Source organism: Cebus imitator, unplaced genomic scaffold (genome assembly GCF_001604975.1).
Source record: "Cebus imitator isolate Cc_AM_T3 unplaced genomic scaffold, Cebus_imitator-1.0 Scaffold51, whole genome shotgun sequence".
Taxonomy (NCBI): Eukaryota; Metazoa; Chordata; class Mammalia; order Primates; family Cebidae; genus Cebus; species Cebus imitator.
Window position 1 is genome coordinate 6,219,839 of NW_016107366.1, and position 25,982 is coordinate 6,245,820.

General features: G+C 44.6%; 1 protein-coding gene across 2 annotated transcripts in view; it reads right to left on the bottom strand.

Annotated features, from left to right (window-relative positions):
• NR4A3 (nuclear receptor subfamily 4 group A member 3) overlaps positions 1-24,936 on the bottom strand; it is a 42,422-nt gene extending 17,486 nt beyond the window's left edge. The window contains exons 1-7 of one of the 2 annotated variants that reach the window (XM_017527809.2): positions 24,370-24,936; positions 20,970-21,143; positions 20,006-20,077; positions 17,826-18,781; positions 14,015-14,144; positions 13,385-13,557; positions 2,402-2,601 (exon numbers count right to left, since the gene is read on the bottom strand). In XM_017527809.2, the coding sequence (XP_017383298.1) occupies positions 2,402-2,601; positions 13,385-13,557; positions 14,015-14,144; positions 17,826-18,779 (1,457 nt within the window). In that variant the 5' untranslated portion in view covers positions 18,780-18,781; positions 20,006-20,077; positions 20,970-21,143; positions 24,370-24,936. The remainder of the gene's footprint in view (positions 1-2,401; positions 2,602-13,384; positions 13,558-14,014; positions 14,145-17,825; positions 18,782-20,005; positions 20,078-20,969; positions 21,144-24,369) is intronic. The other variant, XM_017527808.2, reaches the window with a different exon arrangement.
• Positions 24,937-25,982: the final 1,046 nt, after the last annotated feature.

The window sequence follows — 25,982 nt, forward strand, 5'->3', positions numbered from 1 at the left end:
GTGAACATCAGCCCAGGGGAAGATACGGGCTGTGGCACCGGCTGTCTTATTACTAGAATCAATTATTGGCTTTCCTTGGGACAGGACATGGGGGAGCAGGCACTCATGGGTTACGGAAGTGAAGCCCAGTTCACCCTCTCTCTCAGCCATGACCATGAGACTGTTCCTTCCAGGGCTCCTGAGACAGAGCTTGTCCTTGACTTTCTTAAATGTTAAAAACTGCCAAGGCCTGAGGCTAGACACTACAATTCCATTGTGCTTTAAAAATACCAAGTCCTTGGCCGGATGCAGTGTCTCACGCCTATAATCCCAGCACTTTGGGAGGCCAAGGTGGGTGGATCACCTGAGGTCAGGAGTTTGAAACCAGCCAGGGCAACATGGTGAAATCCCATCTCTATTAAAAATACAAAAATTAGCCAGGCTTGATGGCACGCACCTCTAGCCCCAGCTACTCGGGAGCCTGAGGCAGGAGGATTGCTTAAAGGCGGGAGGTGGAGGTTGCAGTGAGCTGAGATCATGCCACTGCACTCCAGCCTAGGTGACAGAGTAAGACTCTGTCTCAGAGAAAAAAAACAAAACAAAAACAAAAACAAAAAAAACCCCAAGTCCCTGCAAGTGCCAGAAGTCAATCACAAACAGAAGGGTGGCCTAATGTAAAACAAGTCCTTATTTTGTATTACCTTCTCTGCTTTTAACATTGGGGCTGCAGAGGGCTATTTCTAAATCTGTCCTGATAGTTTATATTATGTCCATTGTCATCTCCTTCTTTCATGGAAGATGCCCTGGAATTTCCAGTGGGACATCAAGACTTAGGGGTATGGCTTTGGGTGCTTCTTAAATCTCTCTGGACTTCTTTTTCCTTAATTATAAAACAAAAATTCTAATTGCTACCTCCTAAGATTGTTGAGGGAATTAAAGAAAAGATTTGAAAGCCCATGCATGGCGCCCAGTACACAGGATGGTTCAACAAATATTGGGTATAACAAGTAATGAGCTGAATTCTATGTGGTCCTTCCTTTAATCTTAGATTTCCTTTAACTTTCAAATCTCTTGCCACATATTTATCTATCTTGGCCTGTTGTATTCACAAGTCAGATATCTCTTTGTGCTTCTTGGATAAACAGCTTCATTCATTCCTTCACTCAGCCAAGTGTCTAATGAGCATGAAGTATGTGTCATTCCTGGAGCCAGGCACTGGAGAAAACTTGGTGAATGGGACATATATGGTACCTGCCTGCATGGAGCTTATAGTCTACTCAGTCCTTTGTTGCATGTCTAATAGATGACAGTCACATTGCTGGCTCAGCTCTGGTGTATACTGGATTGGCTACAAATTAAGCTATTACTGGCGATCTAGTTGTAACTCTACCCAATCTCTCCTACTGATCCCTCAACAGAAGGCAGAGACAGGACAGAATGATTCAGTCTCAGAGTTTAAAACATGGACCCTGATGACTGGCATCAGAATAGTTAAAAGCATCAGTTAAAAATGCAGACTTCTAGACTTCTCCCACAATCTACCAAACCAAAATATATGGCAATGAGGCCTGGCAATCTGCACTTTAAAAATTAAATGGGAGTTTCTGGTAACAATATGAAACTGGGGAGGGGATGGCAGGAAAGAGAAAGAGGGGAAAGATGGATTTTTCTGATAATATTTGGTAAAAAGTTGGTATCATCTCCTAAAAATATATAACTAAAAGGAAGCAAGGAACATGAGTTAAACAGGTTATATGTAAATAAAAACAGTAATGAAATAAACATTAAAAAGTCTACATGTGGAACTTACTAGAGGAGCTTAGATCCAAGGTTCTATCTTTTTGAAAAAAATCACTTTTCCTTTTTCTGTTTGGTGTCACTGAGTATGACAGGATGGACTAAATCTTTCAATCTAAGAGTGTTCTCTTGGAATAAAACTGGGGTTGAGAAGCTGTGGGAACTCTTTAGGGTCCCATCAGGTGTGCTATAATAGTAACTTGTTAAACAGAAACCCACGAGGTAAATACAATGTTCCAAAGCAAACACTTGCTCCCAGGAAATAGCTTATGCACCATGAGAATCCTTCCAGAATCACAGAATGTTGGAGCTGCAAGGGACTTCAAGAGATCATCAAATCCAACCTCTTCCTTTTAAGGAGGAGGGAACTGAATTTCTGGTCATGCAAATGACCTGCTCAGGGTGTGACAACAAGTCCACAGTAGAACTAGGACTAGAAGCCAGGGGTCCCGGTGGCAAGCCTAGTGCTCGTTCTGTGACTTGCTGCTCAGTTTTTTTAATGCCTGATCATATTTCACATTTGCTTCTTGAGAAAACGTTTCACCAGTGATTCAGTTACAAACACAGAAGGTTTCAGCCTTCTTCAAAGAAAGGAGCAGACGGAAAATAAAATAGTAGTAATTACCTGATGGAAAGTCTGAGGACAAACAGCTCCAAAAAGGCTGATTCAATAAGTAATGTCTGATCTTCTTTGGGGAGATCAGTAAATCCCGGAATCTTTTCTGCCCAGCTTCTGGATACATCAATGGAGGCTGTCAAGAGGTTGTAGAATTGCTGCACATGCTCAGCATCTGTGCCTGCAGCAGCCTGGTCAGTGGGACAGTACTAGAATGCAAACCAGAGAGAGCAGCATTATCCTGCTTCAGTGGGGATAATGGCATCAATTGCAAACAGGCCATTCCAAGACCATCAATGCCTAAATTCTTCCTTTTAGGCGTCACAGTTTATAAAACCCCTTCACATTCACAGTCTCATCTGATTCTTACAATGGCCCTCTGATACAAATACAGCAAATTTTATTGTTATCACTTAATAGACAAATTTGCTTAAGTCAAATTAGCAAAGCGGTTTCACCCTTGACAGTGCAATCACCTGGGAAGCTTGAAGAAACAACTCTCATCTGGGTCCTGCGCCAAGAGATTCTCATTTAATTGGTCTGGGGTGCAGCCTAGGGGTCAAGAATTATAAAAGCTCCCCTGGTAGCTCCAAAGTGGGATAGCCCAGTTGACAACTACTGCCCCAGCATTTTGTGTTCAAGTAGATCTCCAGGTCTACTGCTTATTTCACTACAGCACAGCTGTCTCCCCATGAGATGCTAAATTAACAGTGGTTCTCAAAGTGTGGTCTCCCAACTGGCAGCATCAGCAACACCCAGGAATGTGTTAGAAATGACAGTCTCGGCCAGGTGCGGTGGCTCATGCCTGTAATCCCAACGCTTTGGGAGGCTGAGGCGGGTGGATCACCTGAGGTCAGGAGTTCTAGACCAGCCTGACCAACCTGGTGAGAACCCCCCCCCCCCACCAACCACCATCTCCACTAAAAATACAAAAATTAACTGTGTGTGGTGACATATGCCCATAATCCCAGCTACTTGGGAGGCTGAGGCATGAGAATCAGTTGAACCTGGGAGGTAGAGGTTGCAGTGAGCCAACATCACATCACGCCACTGCACTCCAGCATGGGTGACAGAGTGAAAAAAAAAAAAAAGAAGTGACAATCTCAGGCCCTACCACAGACCTACTGAGTTAGAAACTCTTGGGGTAGACCCACCAAACATTAAAAAAAATTTTTTTTTGTAGAAATGGGGGTGTGAGTTGGGGGTGGGTATCATTGTGTTGCTCAGGCTGGTCTTGATCTCCTAGACTTGAGCAATTCTTCTGCCTCAGCCTCCCAAAGTACTGGGATTACAGGCATGAGGCACCATGCCTGGTCCACCAAACTGTTTTATCAAGATCTCCAGGTGATTCTCATACACAGTAAAGTTTGGGAATCGCAGAAATAGTAAGAGAAAGAATGATTTTTGCTTGCTGTTGATGGATTTCTGTGAGATAAAACAAACCAGGAAGTGGTGGAAGGGGAGGCCTCCTTGGCAGAACCCAGGCAGCTGTGTGCCATCAGACTCAGGACTCGTGGCTATTTAAGTTAATAAAAACTAAATGAAATTAAAGTTTCAGTTCCTCAGTCAGGTTAGCCATATTTCAAGTGTTCAACAGCCAAATGTGGGATAGAATATTTCCATCACTGAGGGGAGGTCTATTGGACAGTATTGATCTAGAGTCCCAAGAGCAAGAAGATATAAGTAGGAATAAAGTCTTCACCCAGCTTTCCAATATTCTGGTAGAACCAGGGTTTGTTTCTAATCACTGGTGGAAAGACTTTTCTGCTGCAGGCAGGAAGATTGATACAGTGATACTAATCAAGGGACAACCAACAACATAGAGATTTAAGAGATTATGCAGAAACACTCATGTAAATAGGCACATCATTTCCTTCACATTAACATGGCTGTGTATCATTTTGCATCCCTTTTCTGAATTGATCCTCATGGGGTAGGGATTTTAATCTTTATTTTACAGATGAGAAAACTGAGGCTCAGAGAAGCTAAGAGACTTTCTCAAGTTACACAACCAATAGTGGCAACAGCCAAGACTTACACTGACCCTGTGATTTCAAGTTTTACCCCTCTTAGCTGTTAAGCATGTTCTGATGTTACTAGCTGGTGGGATCATTTATGAAATATTTTTTTTTGAGACGGAGTCTCACTCTGTTGCCCAGGCTTGAGTGCAGTGGTGCGATCTCAGCTCGCTGAAGCCCCCACCTCCTAGGCTCAAGAGATTCTTGTGCCTCAGCCTCCCGAGTTGTTGGAACTACAGGCATGTGCCACCATGCCTGGCTAATTTTTGTATTTTTAGTAGAGACAGGGTTTCACCCTGTTGGCCAAGCTGGTCTCCAAATTCTGAACTCAAGTAATCCACCTGCTTTGGCCTCCCAAAATGCTGAGATTACAGGTGTGAGCCATCATGTCCGGCCTATGAAATCTTTAAAAAGCATTTTGTTTTACTCTCATTGGAGCTCTCCAGGTATGTATTCATTGGTCCTATGTTTCTGTCAACAGTACAGTGACTGGCACATAAACCTCAATAAATAATTGTTGACTATTTTTTCAATGAAAGAGTAGTCAGAAGAGTGCTTAGGTTTGCTGTAATACCTTAACCTGGTTGGAGGAGAAACAGCTAATAAGCAACTAGGTGCTTACTGTGGAGCTACCTAGTGTGAGGAAAAGAGACACTTATTTAATTGGGTCTTTTTTTGTGTTTTCCCAAGAAGCAGTATTAAATAACTTAGAAAAAAATCAGAGAGTCCAGCTACTTTAATCTCAATTTTGTTCTGGCTCCTAATATGTGAAATAATGTAGCATCATTTTACTTTTCTGAATCTCAGTTTTCTCCTCTTAAAATGGGGATAATACCTTCCTCAAAAAAAATTTTTTTTGAGCCAGGGTCTCACTCTATTACCCAGGCTGGGGTACAGTGGTGTGTGATCACAGCTCACTACAGCCTTGACTTCCCTAGCTCAAGTGATCCTCCAACCTCATCGTCTTGAGTAGCTGGGACCACAGGCAGGAACCACCATGCCCGTCTAATTTTTTCTATCTTTTGTAGAGACAGTGTCTTACTATATTGCCTAGGCTGTCTTGAACTGCCTGGCCTTCCTCAAAATTTTGTTGTGATGATTAAATTTGATAACATGTGAAGGGCCTGATATATAGTACATGATTAACAAATGACAGTGATGATATTGAAAACAGTTATGGTATCTGAAACTATTGCCATCCCTCAGCTTCTATATTTATGAAATGGAATGGACTGAAGTAGAAAGTTTTTTATTTTCAGCCCTGATGTTCTAAGATCCCATAACATCTGGTTCAGTTCAGAGCCCTGGCTCCTCTGTTCCCAACAATCCTACACAGTGCCTGGGATTCTATGAAGTCCTGAATATTCTGTGATGTCACAGACCATGGGAGCAAAGTCCAGGAGAAGGAAGCAGTTCTCCTTCCCAAGGATATTTAAGGATGGCAGCACGATCCTATGTCATAGACACTTCCCACTACCTCCTTTTGGCATACAGACTCTTAACTGGAAGAGAGTGGGAAAAAGGGAATTAACTTTTTTGTTTTTTACTTTCTTCTTACTTATGAATCTATTTAATAATTTCATAGATTCTCCAAGAGCAGAATGAAATTCAGGGCAGACCCTTCCTTTCAAAAGCTGAGGGAGTTACTTGTGAAACTCCCAAATGAGTGGGAGTAAAGGAAAGTATGTTGGACCAAGCAGCAGGTCATGGGGTCCTTGTCCAGGCTCTGCACTGACTTGCTGTGCAGTTCTAGACAAGTCACTTAACCTCTCTGAGTCGGTTTCAGCCCCTGGAACAGGAATCAAGCGTACTAGCTGATCCCTAAGGTTCTTTCTGGCTCTTGCATTAAATGATTCTAAATATTACTAAATAACACCAGGTATGATGTTATTGCCTGGAGCTTGACACTGATTCAGCATTACTTTGTTTTAAAATAGTGGGTTAAATGGAAAGAAAAAGACTAAAGAATGAATAGTTTCCCCTGAGAATGGATCTGACAGCTACCTCCTGCACTGACTCCTCTGAATCCATGGCTCACAACTCAACAATTTCTCTGCTTCCATTATTTGTTCAGAATCCACCAGAGCACATAGCGTTCACGCAGGGTCCTCTGCAGGCTTCTGCCCCTGCTGGGCTCACATTTCATGCCTCCTGCACACAGGGAAGTGAAGTCCCTGCCCGCCTTGTGTGTGTACTTTTCTCTGATGGAGCACAACAAGAAGGAAAGCCAATCAGCCGGGCCTGCCAGACTACAGACAGATCCTCTGGGCTTCACCTGCAGTAGTTTTGGTCCAAGTCTCAGAATTATGGAGCCAAACTGAATTCAGCCTGAGCCACCAGTAACTTGGGGGTGACTGGAGGGTCAGGATCCAATGCTGGAGGAAAAGAAAAATCTCCTCTATTGGAGAAAAGATTTAAAGGAATGGAACAAAACATTTTATTCTTTCTCTGCCTGGCCTACCAATTTAGAAAACCTCACTCAATGAATACTGGTCCTAGAGTTAGAAGAACTGGGCCCCCAGCTATGCTTCTCTGCTGCCCTACATTGATTGTGCTATCTCTGGGCTAAGTGGGTTTCAGTGTTTGAAAAAGAAAATCTAGAAATATTTGCTTACTGCTTATGACAATCAAACATAGGTCAAATGCAAAAAAAAAAAAACAACAAAAAAATCTTTAAATGGAGTTTTTTCCTGTTAATGCTCATTTTTTTCCAGCCTTATAGGGGTTATTGATTTGTCAGAACTCTGGCTTTCTCACTAGTCAAAGACACGGTATTACATTTACTGACAGCCAATGCCTAAAGAAGGTTTCTCTGAAGCACCTAGAATGAGAATCTAGAGCTGCAAACAACAGCAATGGATATTATTTAAACAAAAATGGGTCTGCATGTTTCATATGGCAGTAACACAGCTATATGAGTCAGACTTCAGCAACAGCCCAGGCCCAAAATGAGATATTTGTGTAGAAATTAAGTGAGGCCCATGGAAAATACCACCCCTCAAAAATTAGTGATGTGAGGCTTTAATAGCAGAGTGGAATCTAATATTTACTCTATTTCACTTTCAGCCCTGGCTAAATATGTAGCCTATGCTAAGAACACATTTTCCTTCCCTTAAAATGTTACTTTTCTCAATTCTTTATAGCTCTAAAAATTTTAGATGTGATCATTGCGTAGGTCAAACTACGTATACATATTCTTAGACTCTTATACTTTAAAAAGTGACATTTAAAAAATTGGCAATGAAAACAATTCTCAATGAATATATTTTATTTCCCCCCCAATTTTTTCTTTTCTGATCTAATTCTATGCTCCCCACTCCAAAATGCAAAAAGCAAAAAACTCCTCTCCTCCCACCAATGACATCACTGCAGTTGTATGTTTGTTTACTTTTTCTCCTTTACTGGTATGTAAGGTTCATGTGGACAAGGCTTTGTCTTGTTCAGCAATGTGTCCATTGCCCTGGACAGTGCCTACTACCAGGTAGCCATTTAATCAATATTTGCTAAATGAATTAATTGCTTTCAAGAAAATTTATATCTCTATTGCTCATCCCTTCTCAACCCCTGGAAAAGCTGGAAAATTCAAGGTAAAATTGAGTTGTTATTATAAACTATATCCATGGCTCTCAAACCTTAGTGTGCCAAAGAATCATCCGATGGCACCTTTTAAAATACAGATTTTTGCCTGCCTCCCCTTATTCCCAGTTCTGTTTCAGTATGTCTGAGTGGGTGTGGCCTGGTAATCTGCATTTTAAAGCAAATACACCAGCTCTTTTTGGTAGAAGCAGTCTGGGCACCATGTTTTAGGAAATGCTGACCTGTACCCATAGTGGAACTATAGCTTAATATTATGGACAGAAGATCAGGGAATGAAGGTTAGAGGAGATCATGGGAATGAATTTAGTTTAACCTCTTTACCATTTGGATCAGGAAACTGTGGCCCACACAGGGACAGGAACTGGCCAGAAATCATCTAGTAAATTGGTAACAGTTTGAGAGGGTCTTCTGAGATGCTTTATGAAACCACTCCTTTTGCAGTTTCATTCTGCTTACCTTGTAGATCTAACCTGTCTTAAGCCACATTGTATCATAGGCTATCTTGTTAACACATTTAAATGCCATTTGCTGATGCCTGGTTTTATCTGGTCAGTATCTCTCGTATTTGCAAGTCTGTTACTACATTAAGTGGCACTGATTACCAGAAAGCATCCTAGTATGCTGAAAAATACTTGAAATGATCAGCTAATGAAGGTACTAAGTATGTTTTCTCATTAGTAATTATGCAGGCTCTGAAGCCAAGCCCAGTATCTATACAGACTTGTACTGCTAAATTAAAAGCAACTGTGGGGCAGAGAATAGCAACATTTTGAGGAGAGACAAATCAAACCTGACATATTTTGACTGCACTGGTGTACAATGATCTGAGCTCACTTTTAAGGGAGAGAAGTTTGGCCCAAAGGAGAAGTGAAGGTCCCAGAGCCAGGAATGCTTCACAGAACTCAGGAGCTCTTTCTGGCCTCTAAAACATTCATTCCCTCTGTGACTTGGAACAAAACCCCTCCACCTCCCATTCCCACAAACAGAGAAAACTGCTCACTTACTACCTTAAAGGAACACATGCTGGTACACGAAGATTAAAACATACTGGGCTGGCAACACATTTCTTTCTTTTTCTATTGACCTGACTCATTGGGGGAAGCTAGCATCTTTAATAAACTGTAGGGCTCAAATCAACTCTCAAACTTGACAGGGCAAATTCTTATTTATCATGTAATAAATTATGGATACACACTAAAACACTGCTAAGGCGTGGAATCAGGCAGCTATAAATGAAGCAGAGAGTTTCGTTTTTCATTTTATCCACCTCAGAATGGTTTGCCTTCAAAAAAAAAAAAAACCCAATGGAGATATATATATATATATATATATATATATAATTGTAATTTAAAGTTTCTATGTTCAAAAATGTACATCATCATTAAATAAAAGTGGCAGTATGATGAAATAGGAACATATTACTTTGAGTGATGAGATCTGGATCTTGCCCTCTACTCTGTCACTGACATTAGGCAAGCCAGTTAACCCCTTTAATCCTCACTTTACTCTTCTCAAAATATGGGAGTTGGATTAAACAATCCAAAGGTCACCTCCAGTTCTATGAATTTGCAAATGTAAAATTTTAAGAAGGAAGGTATTATGAAAATTGAATTTTGGTGAATGATAGTATTAAGAAAATTAAACCATAAATTGTACCACACAGAGCTGGAATCTTAAGTGAAATTATTTAAGAATATATGTGATGGTCAGCAAAGGAAATAATTTAAAAAGTGAAAGCCCACAGAATGGGAGAAAATATTATCAAAGTATCCATCTTACAGGGATTAATAACCAGAATATATGAGGAATTCAATGCAATAGCAGAAAAGGATTCTGTTTAAAAAATATGTAAAAAACCTAAATAGACATTTCTTAAAAGAAGACACAGAAATAGCCAACAGCCAATTTTTGTTTAAAAATTCTCAAAATCACAAACCAACAGGAAAATGAAAATCCAAACCACAAGGAGGTATCCCCTATTTGAATGATTATTATAAAAAGACTAAAATGCTGGTGAGGATGTAGAGAAAGGGGAATGCTCATATACTGCTGATGGGAATGTAAATTAGTATAGCCATTATGGGAAACGGTATGGAATTCCCCAACAAGCTAAAACTAAAATGACCTTAATTAGTCCTTGCGTTGATGAACTCATGGCTAACACTTGTCATTAGACAAGAGAGCGGGAAGAAGCCCTCCCAATCTTTTTAGATCTGTCTTTGGGAGAATAGTTCTTTTTGCCATAGGGCAAAAGAGTGGCCCAATTACACCAAATCTTTTCCCTTCCTACCTACATATTTCCATTTCCCCCAATCATCTATTACAAGTTCCCAGAAACAGTGAATCCCAGCTTAGAACTGGTCTCAATCCATGAAGTACGGTCTGACAGGACAGCGTCCATGCAACCATCATCAACTTGGGTCTGGTCCCATACTTCTACTAATGCAGATGAAGGTAATGTAGCATCCCTCCCTTCTACCACACATGTTGTTGGTTCATATTGAGTGTATATGGAATAATCTCCCCAGATCTTCTTAACATGAACCACTGACAAGCCAAGGCGCTCCCATTTGTTTAAATTCTAAATGCTGAGCTTCACATTTATTTTTGTTAACTTTCTTTGTGATGGCTTCAGCCCTTCCTGTTCCAACCTGTCGAGATCACTCTGAATGTTGATACTGACATCCATCATATTAGCGATCCCTCCCAGCTTTCTGTCATCTGCAAATGTGATCAGCATGCTCCTATGCTTTCATCCAAGTTTTTGATGAAAACTCACTGTATTTTTTAAAAGTCTTTTAATTTAGTTGATTTTGGTCCAATTTTTGATAATTGTGTAATGCTATCTAAAAGCAGGGGAATCCAAGTTATGAGGTTCAACCTGATTCCAAAATAATGTAATTAAAACAAATATGCTTTGCAAAATTGAGCCAGGCCCCAAAGGTAGTACCAATGTGACCCAGACTCTGGCATGGTCAATCTGCTATTTTGGACAAAGCTAACAATTAAATTGGATAAATGTTTGTTGATGAAGATGATGACTCTAGACTAACAGACTGAATGGTACAAAGGCAAGCAAACACACTAGATTGATTTTTCAGTGTGGAGACAGTTCCCAGCTGGGACAACTCAAAGTGCTGGGAAGGGTTTGCCATTGAATGACTAATTAGGCCATGTAGACTGATAATTGGATAATTTGGGGCCAAAAAATCACTTTTGAGGCCTAAATTATCTGAACTGGCCATCTATCGTGCTTTCAAATGCCCTGGAACAATGTCGAATTGTGTGCTCCAGCCTTAGCCTAGGCAGTGCTAAGAAGCTTCACTAATTGAGATGAACTGCATATGGAGAGGCCAGGGTGCCTGTGGGAGGTAACTCTTCATTCTTGAATACTTTTCTAGCACCCACTCTCACTGGAACCAGAGAGACAGTGAAGCTTGGTATTTAGGAGCACAGATTTTGGGTTCAATATACTTGGCTCCTAGTACACTTGGCTCTTAATTCTATCTCTGCTGCATATATTAGCTACATGACCTTTGGCAATTCAGCCCTTTAGCCTCTCCCAGTTTAAATTTCCTTATCTGTGAAATAGAGATCATACTACGTACCTTAAGAGTGTTCTGCATGGTATCTGATGTGTCGTGTTCATGCTCATTAGGACATTCAACAAATGGCAGAGTAAGAAAGTTTGGCCAAGGAAATAACATCAGGGCGCTGTGCTAAAGCTTTGACAAGTATAATTGTATTTAATATTCACAAACAACCCCAGGAAGTAGATATTATTGTTACTCTCATATCACAGATGAGGAAGCTGAGGCATCAAAAGGTGTAATCAGTTGCTCAAGGTCACTTAGCTAGTAAATGACAGTGTTGGGATTTTCACCTAGGCCCGCATAATTCCAAAGAAGCCTAAACTGTTAACTTAGTCTTATTATTCTGCTTTATTTTCTTACACTATTATTTGAAACTTGATTTTAGTCAAGAGCCACTACTTATAATCAGAATAAGAGTCCTCAACCTTTGATGCTAAGGATCTACCATACTTCTCATATGATGTTTTGTGATCAGGTGCAGAGAGGAGGCTTCGAAGCCTATAATGAGGGTAGGGAAGAGGGAAAGAGGATCACAGCAGGCACACTAATCATTTCTATCAACACTGCAACCTAAGAGAAGGGTACATAGCAGGGACACACTCACTCTTTACCAGCCATTAGACCAGAAGCTTGAGACACTGATTAGACCTGGGGACAGCAGTTTGGTAGCAGCCACCAAGACAGATCAACTGACTGGGGGCCTCTAGACTGGTATTTCTTTATCTGAGCACAAGCTGTGATTCTAAGTATTTTTTGTCTTCAAGTAGGAAGGATAATGATGCCTACATGGTGGTTTAAAGGATAAAATGAGACAATGTACCACAATGTCTAGCATATAGAAACTGCTCAATAATTGTAGACTTTTTTCCCTTCCCTTCTCTCTTCATTTAGACCCTGTTTTACTAGAAGTTTGCTTTTCTAAGCCCTTTAAATAAATTGTCTTGCAGAACTATTTATTCATTTGCTCAGAAAATCCTTTCTTGTGGCTTTTCTCTGTGTTACCCAAATTCTGAGGAATTTGCAGGGTTCAGACTGATGGGACTTTACTATATCTCATATGAAATAAAAATGTTGGTATGTTTTGGTTGACTTAACAACACCAATCGTCATTTATAATCTTCAAAATGTTTTTACAACCATCATTCTTGTGTGGCTGGTGTTCACAATACTCCTCTGAGGTTAAATATTGTAATCATCTCCATTGAAGGAGGGAGGGAGCCAAAAGCAGGAACCAGGTGACACAGGCAGGAAGCAGCATAGGTGGCGTTCCATCCCAGTCCTCCTGACATCTGATGTCACGGCCAGAGCTCGCTCCTCTCCACCAATGGTCTAATCTCTCGGAAGAAGCAGCAGGTCAATCAATGTTGATGCAATTGCATAAACTGCTTAAGAATAACTGGAGGCTCACCCAGATGGTTTGAACACAATATGAAAAAAAAAAACAAAACAGTAGTCACTTTGTCTAGATCATGAGAGAAATCTACAAATTGTAGTTCGCCTGTGCATATTTTCATTGGCACAAACACCAGGAATCCTTCAACAATGTGTATGACAGGTGCAGCACTGTCAGGGTCATTTGTTAAGGCATTTAGAGATTCAATAAGGCAAAAATTATTTGGCGCAATGGATGCACTGAATTGCTAAATGAAGTGAGAAATATAGAAAAGGTATGAAAACTGTCTAACACGGTGCCAGACACAAAATCATTCAATCAACTCTTATTGCAAGTACCATAAATAGAGACCCTGATCATTCATTTGAAAGCAGGAAATCACAAAACTTACTCTGGAATAATCGAGATCTCTGGGTGTTGAGTCTGTTAAAGCTCGGACAAGGGCATTCATCATGCAGATTGGAGGAGAAGGTGGAGAGGGCTGAGAAGGTTCCTGTTGTAATGGACTCTTTGGTTTGGAAGGTAGACGACCTCTCCTCCCTTTCAGACTATCTGTACGGACAACTAATGCCAAAGAGACAAAAAAAAAAAAAAAATCTTCAAAGATTATGTTATGAATGACCATAAATCGCAAAAGGGAATAAAAGCACATTATAGCTGAGTAATCGTTAATGAGACCAACCATTTAAAAGTGGCAGTAAGATTGGAATAATATTCATACAATGATTTCATGAGAGTTGAAGCAAGCAGCATAAAAGCCACCCATATTTACATTTGGTAATGAATTAGCACTAAAACTCTCCTTCTAAAATAGAGCAAAGATGTATGTATACAAGTTCTCTATTAATTTTGAGAAATTAGAATAGTCCTCAATTATTTTAAAATGTAGATATATATGATAAAATGTTGAAAGGAAAAAGGAACAAGAAAAATTCACCATCCCAGTGTAAATATTAACTTTTTTTTCAGTGATTTCTGAGAATATGTATGAGCAAACTGGGTAAAAAGCATTATACCATACCTTCTTTTACCATTCCAACACTGAGACACTTCTGAAATCGACAGTACTGACATCGGTTTCGACGTCTCTTGTCTACTGGGCAGTTTTTATTTGCCAGGCAAACATATTTTGCATTTTTCTGCACTGTTCTCTGAGAAAACATAATACAAGATAGTCAACTGATAGTTTCTGGAAAAAGGTAGGACCTGACAAGATGTATTTTAATTACAATGTGAAAAGCGACAGTGCAATTCATATAATTCGATAAATTTAATTTCCTAACACGCTAGCCTGCAGGAGAAACAATTTTATTAGTGTTAGCTGCTGACAATGAAAATCATCTCGGATTGTTCTAAAGCAAGTCTCAGGAGACACCCAACTCTGAATGATAAAATCATATCTGAAATTACCAGGTCAACATATCATACCTTGGAGAATTAGATTATCTCCACTTTTAATATCCCTTTGGGAACAATTTTCTACTTGTTCCACTCCCCTGATTATTGCTGACCTTATTAAAATAAAATCAAAATTATCTGGGATGTATTTTGTTTGCTATCACTATTGTAAGTCAAATATCACAGTAACTGGCTTTGTTACCCAACAGAGATGAAATCATAAAAAACAAAATCAGGATTTTTCTGATTAAAACATATAGGAAATAATATTATAATGCAAAAAAATTCACTTAATCAGCCTGTATAGCTTATTTTATCTTTAAAGACCATATATGATAAACAGGCCATTTCTGATTTTTCAAAGCAAAATATTAAAAGTAGTTATTAGAAATCATTACCATATCTAAGGAAGAAAGCAAAAAACCCCAAAGAATAAAAAAAATAAGACAAAGAAATATGAGAGCCATATATTTTCAGTGAAAATTCCTGTTAATAGGTCATTTTATAAATGACTATTCACATAGACACCAAAATAACCATATTGTAAAAAATATAAAACTTAAGCTTGGGTAGAAAAATAATGTTGTGTTTTTCAGAATCCATATAATTTGGAAATAACACATGGAGATATAAACATATTTCAAACTCCAAATTTAAACAAATGCTTCCTTTTAAAATTGAAAACATTTGTGCAAATGAATGTATTTTACCACTTAGGGTATAACTGCTCAGAAATTACCTGGATCTATACAACTCCTAATAGAGCAGAAAGTTGGAATTTATTTGGGAAGCCTGGGCTGCATTAAAAAAAAAAGAAAGAAAAGAAAAGAAATCCAGGTAACTTGGGCTTCATGATCTATTTTGTGTTCAGACATCTGGATTTGCTTTCAACCTTTATTTTCAGTCATCCTCAACCCCCATGTTTCAGTTTTACCCTATTACCTTCTAATTTCATTTTAGGGGATAGAATAACAAAGTCAACCTATCTCAAGTCTAAGACATGTTTTCCCTGCCTTAGTAGGTGATTTTAGTTTAAAATGCAAAATTCTGAAACACAGACACACTTCTGAGGTTCCAGCATTTAAATTCTTAGCAGTCTGTAAGGGTAGGAAACGTGTGTTTCCTGAATAAAGCTTTCATTGAACATGCAGTAATTTCTAACACTCTGCTTCTTGCCATCATCCTCAAGGCTATGTGCCAATTTGAATGCTGGTGGCATTTTGCTTCAGGTATACATTTTCCCAATAACTAGCCTTCCCTACATTTGTGTGCATGCACAGTTTAAGGACAGGGAGAGATCGTTATGGTTCAATCACCGAATTCCTATCATTAACAGCACTTCATGTCACATTTTTAAAGAATTCAATTTAATGGTAGAAAGCCACTGGGTAAAACCCACTCCGGTTCCCTTAATTAACAGATCTGTGGGGTGGTTCTCCCCCATCTTGCCCCCACCCTTTCAAGTATAGATTTGTTTTCAAGGGATTGCTGCAGAAAAGGGAAGCTGTTGGGGAACACTTAATTGACATTTCTAGACTCAGAATTGTATTACCACTCTGGTATTTTGGTCAACTCTCAATTATTTAGGGATAATTATATTTGTAGATTATTCGTAATTCTTTATTTTTCTTTTAGCCCTTTCTGCTGCCAGTTTCATTGTCCTTCAGCACTTTCCACTGAAATCCTGTAAAAATAAAATCTGCTAAAGGAATGTAGTTACTTGAAAGTAGTTCTGATAAAGCTTGAGAAAGTAAGACAAAAAAATGGCTAAACTAAGTGGCTAAAAAATAAAATAAAATGGCCAAGATTCTGCATTTAAAACATCATAATCCCAAATATCTGTAGGGCACTTAACATACTGCAGTCTTTCCAAACATTTTCTCATTGATCTGCAGAATTCAGGTAGTGACATGATTACTATCTGAAGATCAAAAATAACTGTTGCTTGTTGCTACGTATATCCCTCCACAAATGTGCATTTTTACAAATACTTTATAGCTTTTGCTTAAAAATGAGCTATTGTTTATAGCCCTTTAAAGATTATAAAATACTTTCATATGTATTTTTATCTCATTGAATACACGGCCCTTCTCTGAATTTTATTCACTGATCGGGAAACAGGCCTAGAATGAAATGTCATGCCCAACGTGGTACAATTGGAAGGTGAAAGATCAGAGTCTTCTATTTGATTCTTCTCTCTCCAATTCCAGTATGCTCCCAGATATATTCTATTGGCCTCCCAAATCCCAGTTACCCAATCAGCATCCCCTTCCTCTTTCTCTCTACCCTGTCCAGCAATGGAGGATAGGTAATAATTTGTGTAGGTTTGTAAATGCCTGAAATAACGGCCAGTAGTGTGGGGAGTGAGAAGGATGACACAGAAGTAAGTGTCTGATAAAGTCTGGGAGTCAATAGCAAAAGGTGGCACAGCAAAAGAGCAAGGTCTTTTCCCTAAGTGGCAGAAATAACACTGAAAGATTCAGGAGTCAGGAGAAATCAGCTGGAAACATCTCATGGGCAGCTAAATTACTGCTTACAGCCTACATAAGGCTTCACTGCCCCTCCAGGCCTCAGCTTCCTCTTGGGTAAAATATGGGGGAGGCTGATGGCTCTCCCACTGTAAAATTTTTCTGTTAGGCCTATGAGGGAATGAACTGTGTTTATGCCTGGCACTGTATGTGGTATAGAAGTAAAGAAGGGTTCCTGGAGGACAGGAGAACCCCAAGTTCTATCTTCTGCGGAAAAAGCTGCCTCACATGCATCTAGACAGCTGCTCCTGTCTTCCAGAGCTGCAGAACTATGTAAAGGGAGTGGACTTTGGGGTCAAACAAACATGGGCTGGCATCCTGCCTTCATCTCCCTCTCTGAAGGTGTGTCCTGAGGCAGCTGATTAACTTCTCCAAACCTCAACATCCTCATCTACAAAACAAGGATAATTAACATCTACCTTTAAAACACGGTTACTAAAAATAGCTAGTGAGTAGCCAGAATTCAATCTTAGGTGTGTCTGACTCTAGAGCACCAGCTCTTAGTGTAAGGACTAAATGAGACACAAATGTCCAGGGCTTGGTACGCACACCCTATCCCCTCAGGCACCCTGGATGGACAAAGAAAGCAATGGGGTTTTTGCATTTTCTAAGTAACAGGTCCTTTTAAGACTCTGCTGAAAGCTCTCCGGAAAAATGTTCATAGGGCAGTGTCAGGCCAGGACGTTCACGGACCCCCGGAATCCAGCTGGGGTGGCCGGCTGTACATGGAACTCAGTGGCAAGTCCCTGATAAAATGGATGTGAAGGTACTAGGAAGAACTGTAGGAACGCAGCGTGCGCATTACAGCGCTCAAACCCGGAAGGACCAGGACGCTCCTCCGCCCACTTAGAAGCTCCCTTCAGCTAGGGGGCTGGGTGCAGAGGGGAGGGGGCGGCGTGTTCTCACCTTGAAGAAGCCCTTGCAGCCTTCGCAGGTGCGCACGCCATAGTGCTGGCAAGCGGCGTTGTCTCCGCACACGGCACACGTGCCCTCGCCCGACGACGAGCTCCTGTTGGGCGGCGACGGCAGGCTGGGACTCTCCCCCAACAAACTGGACGCGGTAGGAGAAGGCGTTAGGCCGAGCGGCGGGAAGGCCAGAGCGGCCGCCCTCTTGGCCAGCGGCAGCCCGTACGGGTGGCCCTCGAGCGCGGCGGCCTGGCTGCCCGCCGCGGCTGCGGCTCCCAGGGGCAGGCTGAGTGCGGCGGCGGCCGTCGGGTCGTAGCTGAGGTGGTGGCCGCCGGCCGGGCTGGGCGCGGGCGGGTGCGGCGGCGAGGGCTTGAAGTGGAAGGGCGGGAAGCGCGCTCCGGCCACCGGGGGCACCGCCTTCATCCGCGGGTCCAGCAGCGGGCCCGGCGCGAGGCAGCCTGGAGCTGAGGGCAGCGCGTCGTCCCACAGCGCCCCCGCCTGCGGGGGGAAGGCCGGCGTGGTGGGGGTGGACGGTGGGGACTGCTTGAAATACATGGAGGTGCTGGGCAGCACCTCGTCTTCCGGGCTGGAGGCGGAAGGGATGGATGGCTGCTGCTGCTGCTGCTGGTGATGGTGGTGGTGGTGGTGGTGGTGGTGGTGATGGTGGTGGTAGCCGTGCGCCCGCCCCTCCTCCACCTTGATCAAGGGCCGCGGCTGCATTTGGTACACGCAGGAGGGCTTGAGTTCGTAGTTGCTCGAGTAGCCCTCCATGAAGGTACTGAAGCTGGGCAGGGACGTGGTGGCGGTGGCCGTGATCTCAGTGCTGCCGAGGTCCATGGTCAGCTTGGTGTAGTCGGGGTTCATGATCTCTGTGGTGTATTCCGAGCTGTATGTCTGTGCGGCATAACTGGAACCTGGAGGTGAAGGGCTATATTGGGCTTGGACGCAGGGCATATCTGCAGGGACAGAGAAAAGGGTCTCTCAGAAGCAAGTTAACACTGGTTTTCTAGCTAACAGGCAGCAATGGGTTCCGCTCTCTAATCTGGAAAATAGAGAGGAACTGACATCCTCTCCGTCTGGTAGCATAGACAAAAGGCCCCACACTTACTTTCTTTGTCCCTAGTAAGGAAGCTGAATTCCTGACAAGGGGGTGCCAAAACCTGGCCTCCTGTGGACCTCTGTACCTATCTTCCTTCCCTTGCCCTGTCCTCTCAACCAGATTTGGGAAACTTGAAGTCTTTCCTCATAAGCTCAGACATGGTTTTAAAAAGTGGCTTTGAGTCCTGTAAACTAATTGAAGTGGCCTCCTCAGCTATAACCTAGGAGGACAAAGAGAAAGCCAGTCGGTTTATTTTTGGGGAAAGACACCATTGGTCTCATTGACTTATAAACCTGAGTTAGTCAAAAAAGAGCTACCCTGTGAGAGATTTAGTGGCCAAGGGAGACAGTTGACATTCTAACATTTTATAAGTGCCAATTGAGCCTGCCCACACACGTTGTGGTTGCTTTCTCCCACCCCTTCCCACTCCTCCAATAGGGCTAGCAGCCTGCACAAACTGGACCCCTGTTGATAACTTCAGTCAGCTAGGTGGGGACATAGGCCCAGGAAATGGACTCGGGGGAGTTTGTACCATCTGCAAAGAAAAAGATCAGCAGCTGCAACAAAACACCCACCCATATATATATAAACACACATACATATATCCCAATTCTAACTAATAAAACATATCAGTGGCTGTTTTGTGATAACAGTTTATAACTATCATAATAATAGGCAAGTTAGTATAGGTATTTCCTTGTGACATTATAATTAGTACCCATGATTTAAAAAAAAAAAAAAGCAGTTTGTGAATAGACTTGATATCTCCTCCAGTTTGACTATGTTGCCCCCAAAGTGGCTGGTATCCAGGGTGCTTAACATTGTGCAGAGGCTGAACTGAGTGAGAAGGCTCTGAGAATTATTGGACGTAGTGGATGATTTATCTAATTATTTTCCTTTATGGCTAAATATAAATGGTTAAAAAGAAAAAGGGCAGGGGGTGGGGGGTGGTTTCTGGTGGTTGGTTTTTCTGAGCCAAAGGAAAACCAGGTGCTTTACGCCTCTTTGGAGTCTATGGTGTAAAAGGTGTGACTAACAGAGAAGTGAATACTTCACATTTCCTTTGACATCTTTCTCTTACCCACATTTCCAAATCTGATTGAGTCATGCGTGTATGGGATGAAATCTTGACTTGAAAAAAGATGATGAGGGCCTGTTGGAAGAAGCAGTGATGAGGAGAGGCCAGTTCAAGCCTTTCTTTTCCAAGCAGGGCTTTAGAAATACACTCACTAGTTTGAAGTCAAAGGTTTACTTATCTTGCTGTCCAATTGTTGGGATGAAATGAAAGGCTAATCATTTAAAAGAAAGAACACTGCCTGATCTTTCATCTGTTCTCCTTCTCACTTTAGCACCTCTAGGATTTCTCCTTTAGTCTTTTCTGTCATTCTTCCCTGCCAATCCCTTCCTATTGCTCTTATTTGTGTCTTTCTGAGGTTTCTAGCTAGAAGATGACCTTGCTGGGATTGTATTCTATTTATCTGCATTATCTATGGTGCCTACACAGGCTTGGCACCTACTATTCCTTTAACAAATTTGTAAAGAGGTGGTACAAATCAAATCTAGAATCTGTTCTTTTGCCAAACTCAAATTTACTCTTTGGTTTTCAGTTCAAATGCTTTTCTCCTTCCCTCCGAGCTTTAAGCATCCAAACTTCTTCAGCCAAATGATTTGGGTTTTATATTAATGAAAATGCTCAGTATTGCCCTAAGTGATTCCATAACTCTTACATGTTTACACTAAAAGAAGAGCAAAATGAAATTGAAATGTATAAAATACCCCAATCTATTGGTATATTTGTATTTCTCTTAGGAAAATTAATTTTGAGCAATGCAACGCTTAATTTAATCTGGCTGCTCTACTCAGTAGCAACAGGGTGTGGTATACAGAGGAGCTTCCTGTGAGGAAGCCACCTGTGCTGTGAAATTCGTGGCCAGCAGTTACCGTCCTGCACTGGGCAGGTCGACCACGTTGCCCGCTGGGTGTGTGGTTCCCCCACCCGCTTCCCTCAGCCAGGGAGGAGAAAGGTGTCCTGCCTTCGGACCTACCTGGAGGATATCTTGCGCGCTGAATGGTGGGGCTGGGGGTCTCTCCAGCGGAGGCTGAGAGTGTAGGAGGAGGGGACGTCCGGCGAGGTGAAGCGCAGGCAGTGCTGCCCGGCACTGCGGTGGGTCCAGGCTCAGGGCCCGGACTTGCCGGGCTGCGCTCTTCCGCAGTGGGCTCTGGAGAGGACAAAGTCACAGTGAGACCAGGATGGATCATTACGGCCTGAGCTGGGCGCATTGGGGACTGGGGGAATTGGTTGGGAACCTCTAGAAATGCTACATTAATTACAAAGACTTATAAAATTAAGGGTGATTAATGGTACAGAAGTCCCCCTGGGCAAGAAGCATCACACGGCCTTGAGGAAGCTGAGGAAAGGTTGTACGAACCCACGGCGCCTACCGCCGTTTTGTGGCACCAGAACCGAGGCTAAAAAAACGCGCAGCCGGTCCCATCGCCTATAAATTGATCTCTCTGCTCCCACAATTGATTCCGAGCTTGCGAAGTCAGGAAAACCGAAGAAAGCAGAACACTTGAGGAAGGAGCTCTTCCCCAATACGGGGATCAGTTAGTGTTCACCAGCGGAAAAAAGCCATTTTCCAACTCCACCAGCCCCCACCCCTCAAATACAAATTTTACAAGTTGCATAGGAAATGCACAAGGTCCGGAACGAATGCATGAATGCCCCGAGGAATTAAGAAAGTCTGCGCTTTTCATTCTAAATGCTAATGGAGCTTCGCTTCTATTAGCCTCGAGTTTCGAGGGCCAGGGGTCAAGCAAACAAAAGGACACCGCGAAGAGAAGGCTGGCGCTGGAATCTAGGGGACGAAGCGGTTGGCGTTAGCGGCTGATGGGGTGGGCGGAGGCAGGTCCGTGCACCCAGAGGGTAGTGTCTTCGAGGGTGGGCAGCTTGGAGGCTCCTAGCCACCCAGCGGCCCAGAGGGGGCACATTCCTGAGGGTGCCGAGCGCGGCTCCCGGACCAACGCATAGCCGCTGCGAAAGTTTGTAGCTGAAAGTGCAGCTCAGCAGGCCTCACGTTAGGATCCGGATGCCCCAAACTCCGGCCTATAGCGCCCCCTTTGTCCCTGGTGGGCACAGCTCGAAGGGTGGGAACAAGGACCGAAACACCCGCAAACCAAACCAAGCCAAAAACCTCTGAGGTGCCCGGGGCCACGAGGCTCGTATCTTGGCGCCGCTGAGCCCGGGGCTTCCCTGCAGGAAGAGAGAAAGGGACTCAGAGCCCCCAGGTCCGGGAAACCCTCGACGGCCAGGAAATGGGGGATTCCCTTGCCACCTCTAGCTCCAGCCGGAGCTACTCGGACGGAAAGCTTGCGCTCGCTGTAGCGCTGGTAGAAGCGGATCTTCCCACGGAAGTAGCCTGTGCTTCCCGTCTCCCCGCATCTTCAATGGGGGTCTCCAGCAATGCCCCACCCACCCCTTCTTCAGTGGGTGCCGGCACTCCTGCCCTGCATTCCCCCAGGGCCTTTCAAGCGCAGTCTTTCTCTGAGGGGAAGCCTCTGAACTCGGGTGGGTGGGGGCCGCATCTCCCTAACGAAGGGGTTCCCCTCGAGTGCCCAGCGTTCGCGGGAGGGACCCACACCGCCTTTCCTCCAGCCCAGCCCAGCGCCCTGCCGCTCTCTCCGCCCTACAAACGGCCGGTTACCTAGGCAAAGCCTCAGCGCCTGGAAACACGTTCTGCCGCTCCGGCTTGCGGCCGCCGGGGCCGGGAGCACAGAGCCTTGGGGTTGTAAATTAGAAGGAAATAACTACCTCTGTCAAAGCCCCTTTCTTTCTCGTGGGCAGACGAAAGGAACACCCCCGTGTTCCCCTCCCCGTGGTGGAGTGTGTGGAGGAAACCGTGAAACGCAGCATTGTGACCGGAGCTCCTCTGCGGAGTTTCCAACCCTGGGGAGCGGGGGCGGAGGTTGGGCGGGGGCAATAGCAGCAGAGGAGAGACCGACAGAAAGGGAAAGACTGAGATTCTCAGAAAGACCGAGGGAGACGAGACAAACCGCGGGGAAGAATTTCTGTGAACGAAGGGTCCCAGGGAACCAGGTGGGTGGGTGCAGGGGGAGGGAACGGGCGTGGAGGTTGCTATGGCCTAAGGAGTCTTTGATACTAACTGCGAACATCTTGTTTAGGGAAAATAACTCGAATAAAGTAACTTCATTCATTGTGCCCATTAGCCTCGTTGGGCGGCTTTTTCATGCCCCAACTCGGCTTTGTAAAATGTTTCCCCGTCGTGGGAAAAGAGATCCGGCATTGGACTCTCGGTGGAATGACAATGACTGACGGCTCCCTGTACTTCTCTCCCGGCACCCCAAGGCCCTGTGATCACAGTCTGATATTTCTGATGACTAACTCCTCGCAGCTCTTCCCTCTGGAGAATCCGGACGCATAAATAAATAAAAGGCAATCTCTAAGAACGGTCTTGGAAATCAAGGGACAGATGCGTTCTTCCTCGCTACTGCTCTGAGGCTTCCAACAGGTTGGAGAGGTGCCTTTGGAAGTCAGTCTCCGCAGCCTGCGCTCGCATGACCGCTCTCGTCTCACCAGCGAGAACTTTGATTTCTACCAAGAGTAAAACACCCTGAGCAACTTCTCCAAAAGCGCTAGTTCTGTCAGTGAAAAGTAAAGCATGCCTTTCCCACACAGAGCCAAGGTCCGAAGGAGAGGGACACTGTTCCCACACGTGTCAGGCCGCTGGAGTCGGCAATTACACCCGATTTACCTCCTAAAGGAAAAGTGTAAACCCGCAAGTCAGCGACGCCAGGCAGACGTGCCTAGTGGAACCCCAGGCTCATTTCAATACAATAAGCCACATTCCTACAATTACGCCCTCTTTCCTGAGGTCCTCCGAGTGCCTCTGCAAACTCTGGCCGCCTCTGCCTAGGCCCTTCCCTCCCAAGCTTCCTTCCAGAGAACCAGCTCGGTGACACCATTAGGTACATTAACTTGGACCCACCAGAGCTCCTATTTTCAATCCTACTTAAAAGGCAGGAAAATTACTGCCGTTCATCACCGGAGCTGCAACTCCTGCCGCTGCTGCCGCCGCCGCCGCCGCCGAGAGCATCATTACCATGACAACTAGAGCCGAAATACCCTGAATTACAACGCTGGAGCCGCTACAGCTCAAATCCCGGTCCTCCTCTTTGTTAGAGGCTTTTCGCCTCTTCGAGTGGGGGGAGGAATCCCACAAGCTCCAGAGATCCCCGCGGGCCCGCTACTGGGGAAAAGTTTCAGACCAGAACCTACGGGCCGCTAGGCTAGCAAAGCCAAAGCCTGGCGGTGAGGTGGGGGGAGGAAACCCCACACTCAAAGTTGTCAATTTCAGGAGCGACGCTTCCCAGGCAGCCAACTTTTTAAACAAGTCCCCTTATTAACTGGGCGAATCTCATACGTACTTGAGTGCTGTGGCGATTCCGTCTTTAGAGCGAGTTTCTAGAGAGCTGTCCCGAAATCTGCACTGGGGGGGAGTCACAGCTGCTGTCCCGGAAGGGCTGCGGTGTACAATCCCAGCGGCTCCCGGAGGCGGTGAGTGACTGGTGTGGGATGCTGCGATCCCGACTCATGGGAGAGCACAGCCGAGAGATTCTGCGGGCGTCCTGGCTCGGGCTGCGACCAGGGGGAGGATGCCGCCGCTGTTCCCACCTCCACGGCCACCGCCAGCACCGTCAGCGTTGCAAAGTGAGCCCGGGAGGGGCGTCCAGCTGCGGTGTCGCGCTGCACCCGCGAGGGCTCAGGGCAAGAGGGGTGTGAGCGCGCGGGAGAGTGAAGTGTGTGTGCGGAGTGTGTGTGCGCGCTTGTGTCTGTGTGTGCGAGTGAGGGAGCGGGTGTGAGCGCGTCTGTGTATGGGGAGCGGAGGAGGAGCAGGAGCTGTAAGAGTGGGGGGCGGGAGGCAGGAGACTCCGCTCTCCCGGCTGCGCGTTCGCTCGCTCTCTCGGCACGTCATTTATGCCACAGGAGCCCTAGCGGCCTCTCCATAGAGTGCCTGGAATGCGAGACGTCAATGTGACGCCATGGGACGCTACGTCACCCTCCTCCTCCCTCCCTTGGCCCAGCCGGTTCCGCGTGTGCGAGGGAGGGTGTGTGTGTTCGTGCGCGCGCCCGCGCGCGCGCTCCCCGGCCAGTCACACGGCCGCACAATGGAAACTCCGCCGCTCGGCTGGCCCCGGCCCGGGGGCTTCTCGCACCCGCGGTGCCAGCCCTTTTGCAGCGGACCCGCTCGCCAGGGCGTGCGTCGGCGGGACGGTGCAGCGACCTGCCCATGGGTCAGGCGGGACCGCCCAGCTGTCAGGCTCGGGTGGAGTAGAGTTGGAGGAGTGCTGCTGGCGCGCCTCCGAGGCTGCCCCGAGGCACCAAGCCAGGGCGAGGGGGTAAGAGAGAGGACAGCTCTTCCGAAAGGGAAGGCTCCGCCTGCCAGCTTCTCCGAGTGACCTGGCAGCCGGTGCAGAAGGAGTCTGGCACCAGCCCGAAGACGCCCTGAGGTGCAGCTGCACTTTCCTCCTGTAAAGGTTCTAAAACTGTTTACCTCTCTCCGGTCCTCTGCGTCCAGGTTAATCCCCTCTCCCCGCACCATTTACTGGGTGCGTGTTTCACACAGGGATGCAGATGGCTCTGAGGATAATGTTTTATTTCTTTACACGTACGTTTCTTAACTGGACACGTTATAACCCAGCGAAGTGCACATCCATCATCCACACGCGCGCTGCAGCAAAAACTACTCAATGTGTATAAAACAAACACACGTGTTCAACAGCTGAGCGGGTCTGACTATTGCAAATCATTCCTCCTCCCCAGTCCTGGGTCAGAAATGGAACTTTCAACTAGCACTTTCACTTTTTGATGGTTGTAGATGCCCACATCTCCCAAATTAAACATTTCGAAATCAATCAACAGGATTTATTAGTCAGTCCCTCGCTAGAGGATTTGCTTTGGTCTCCTGGGACATATTTGTCATAAAATGGTATGCCGAAAGCCTAGGCGACTGTATAAGGGGGAGCAATTTCTTGCTGGA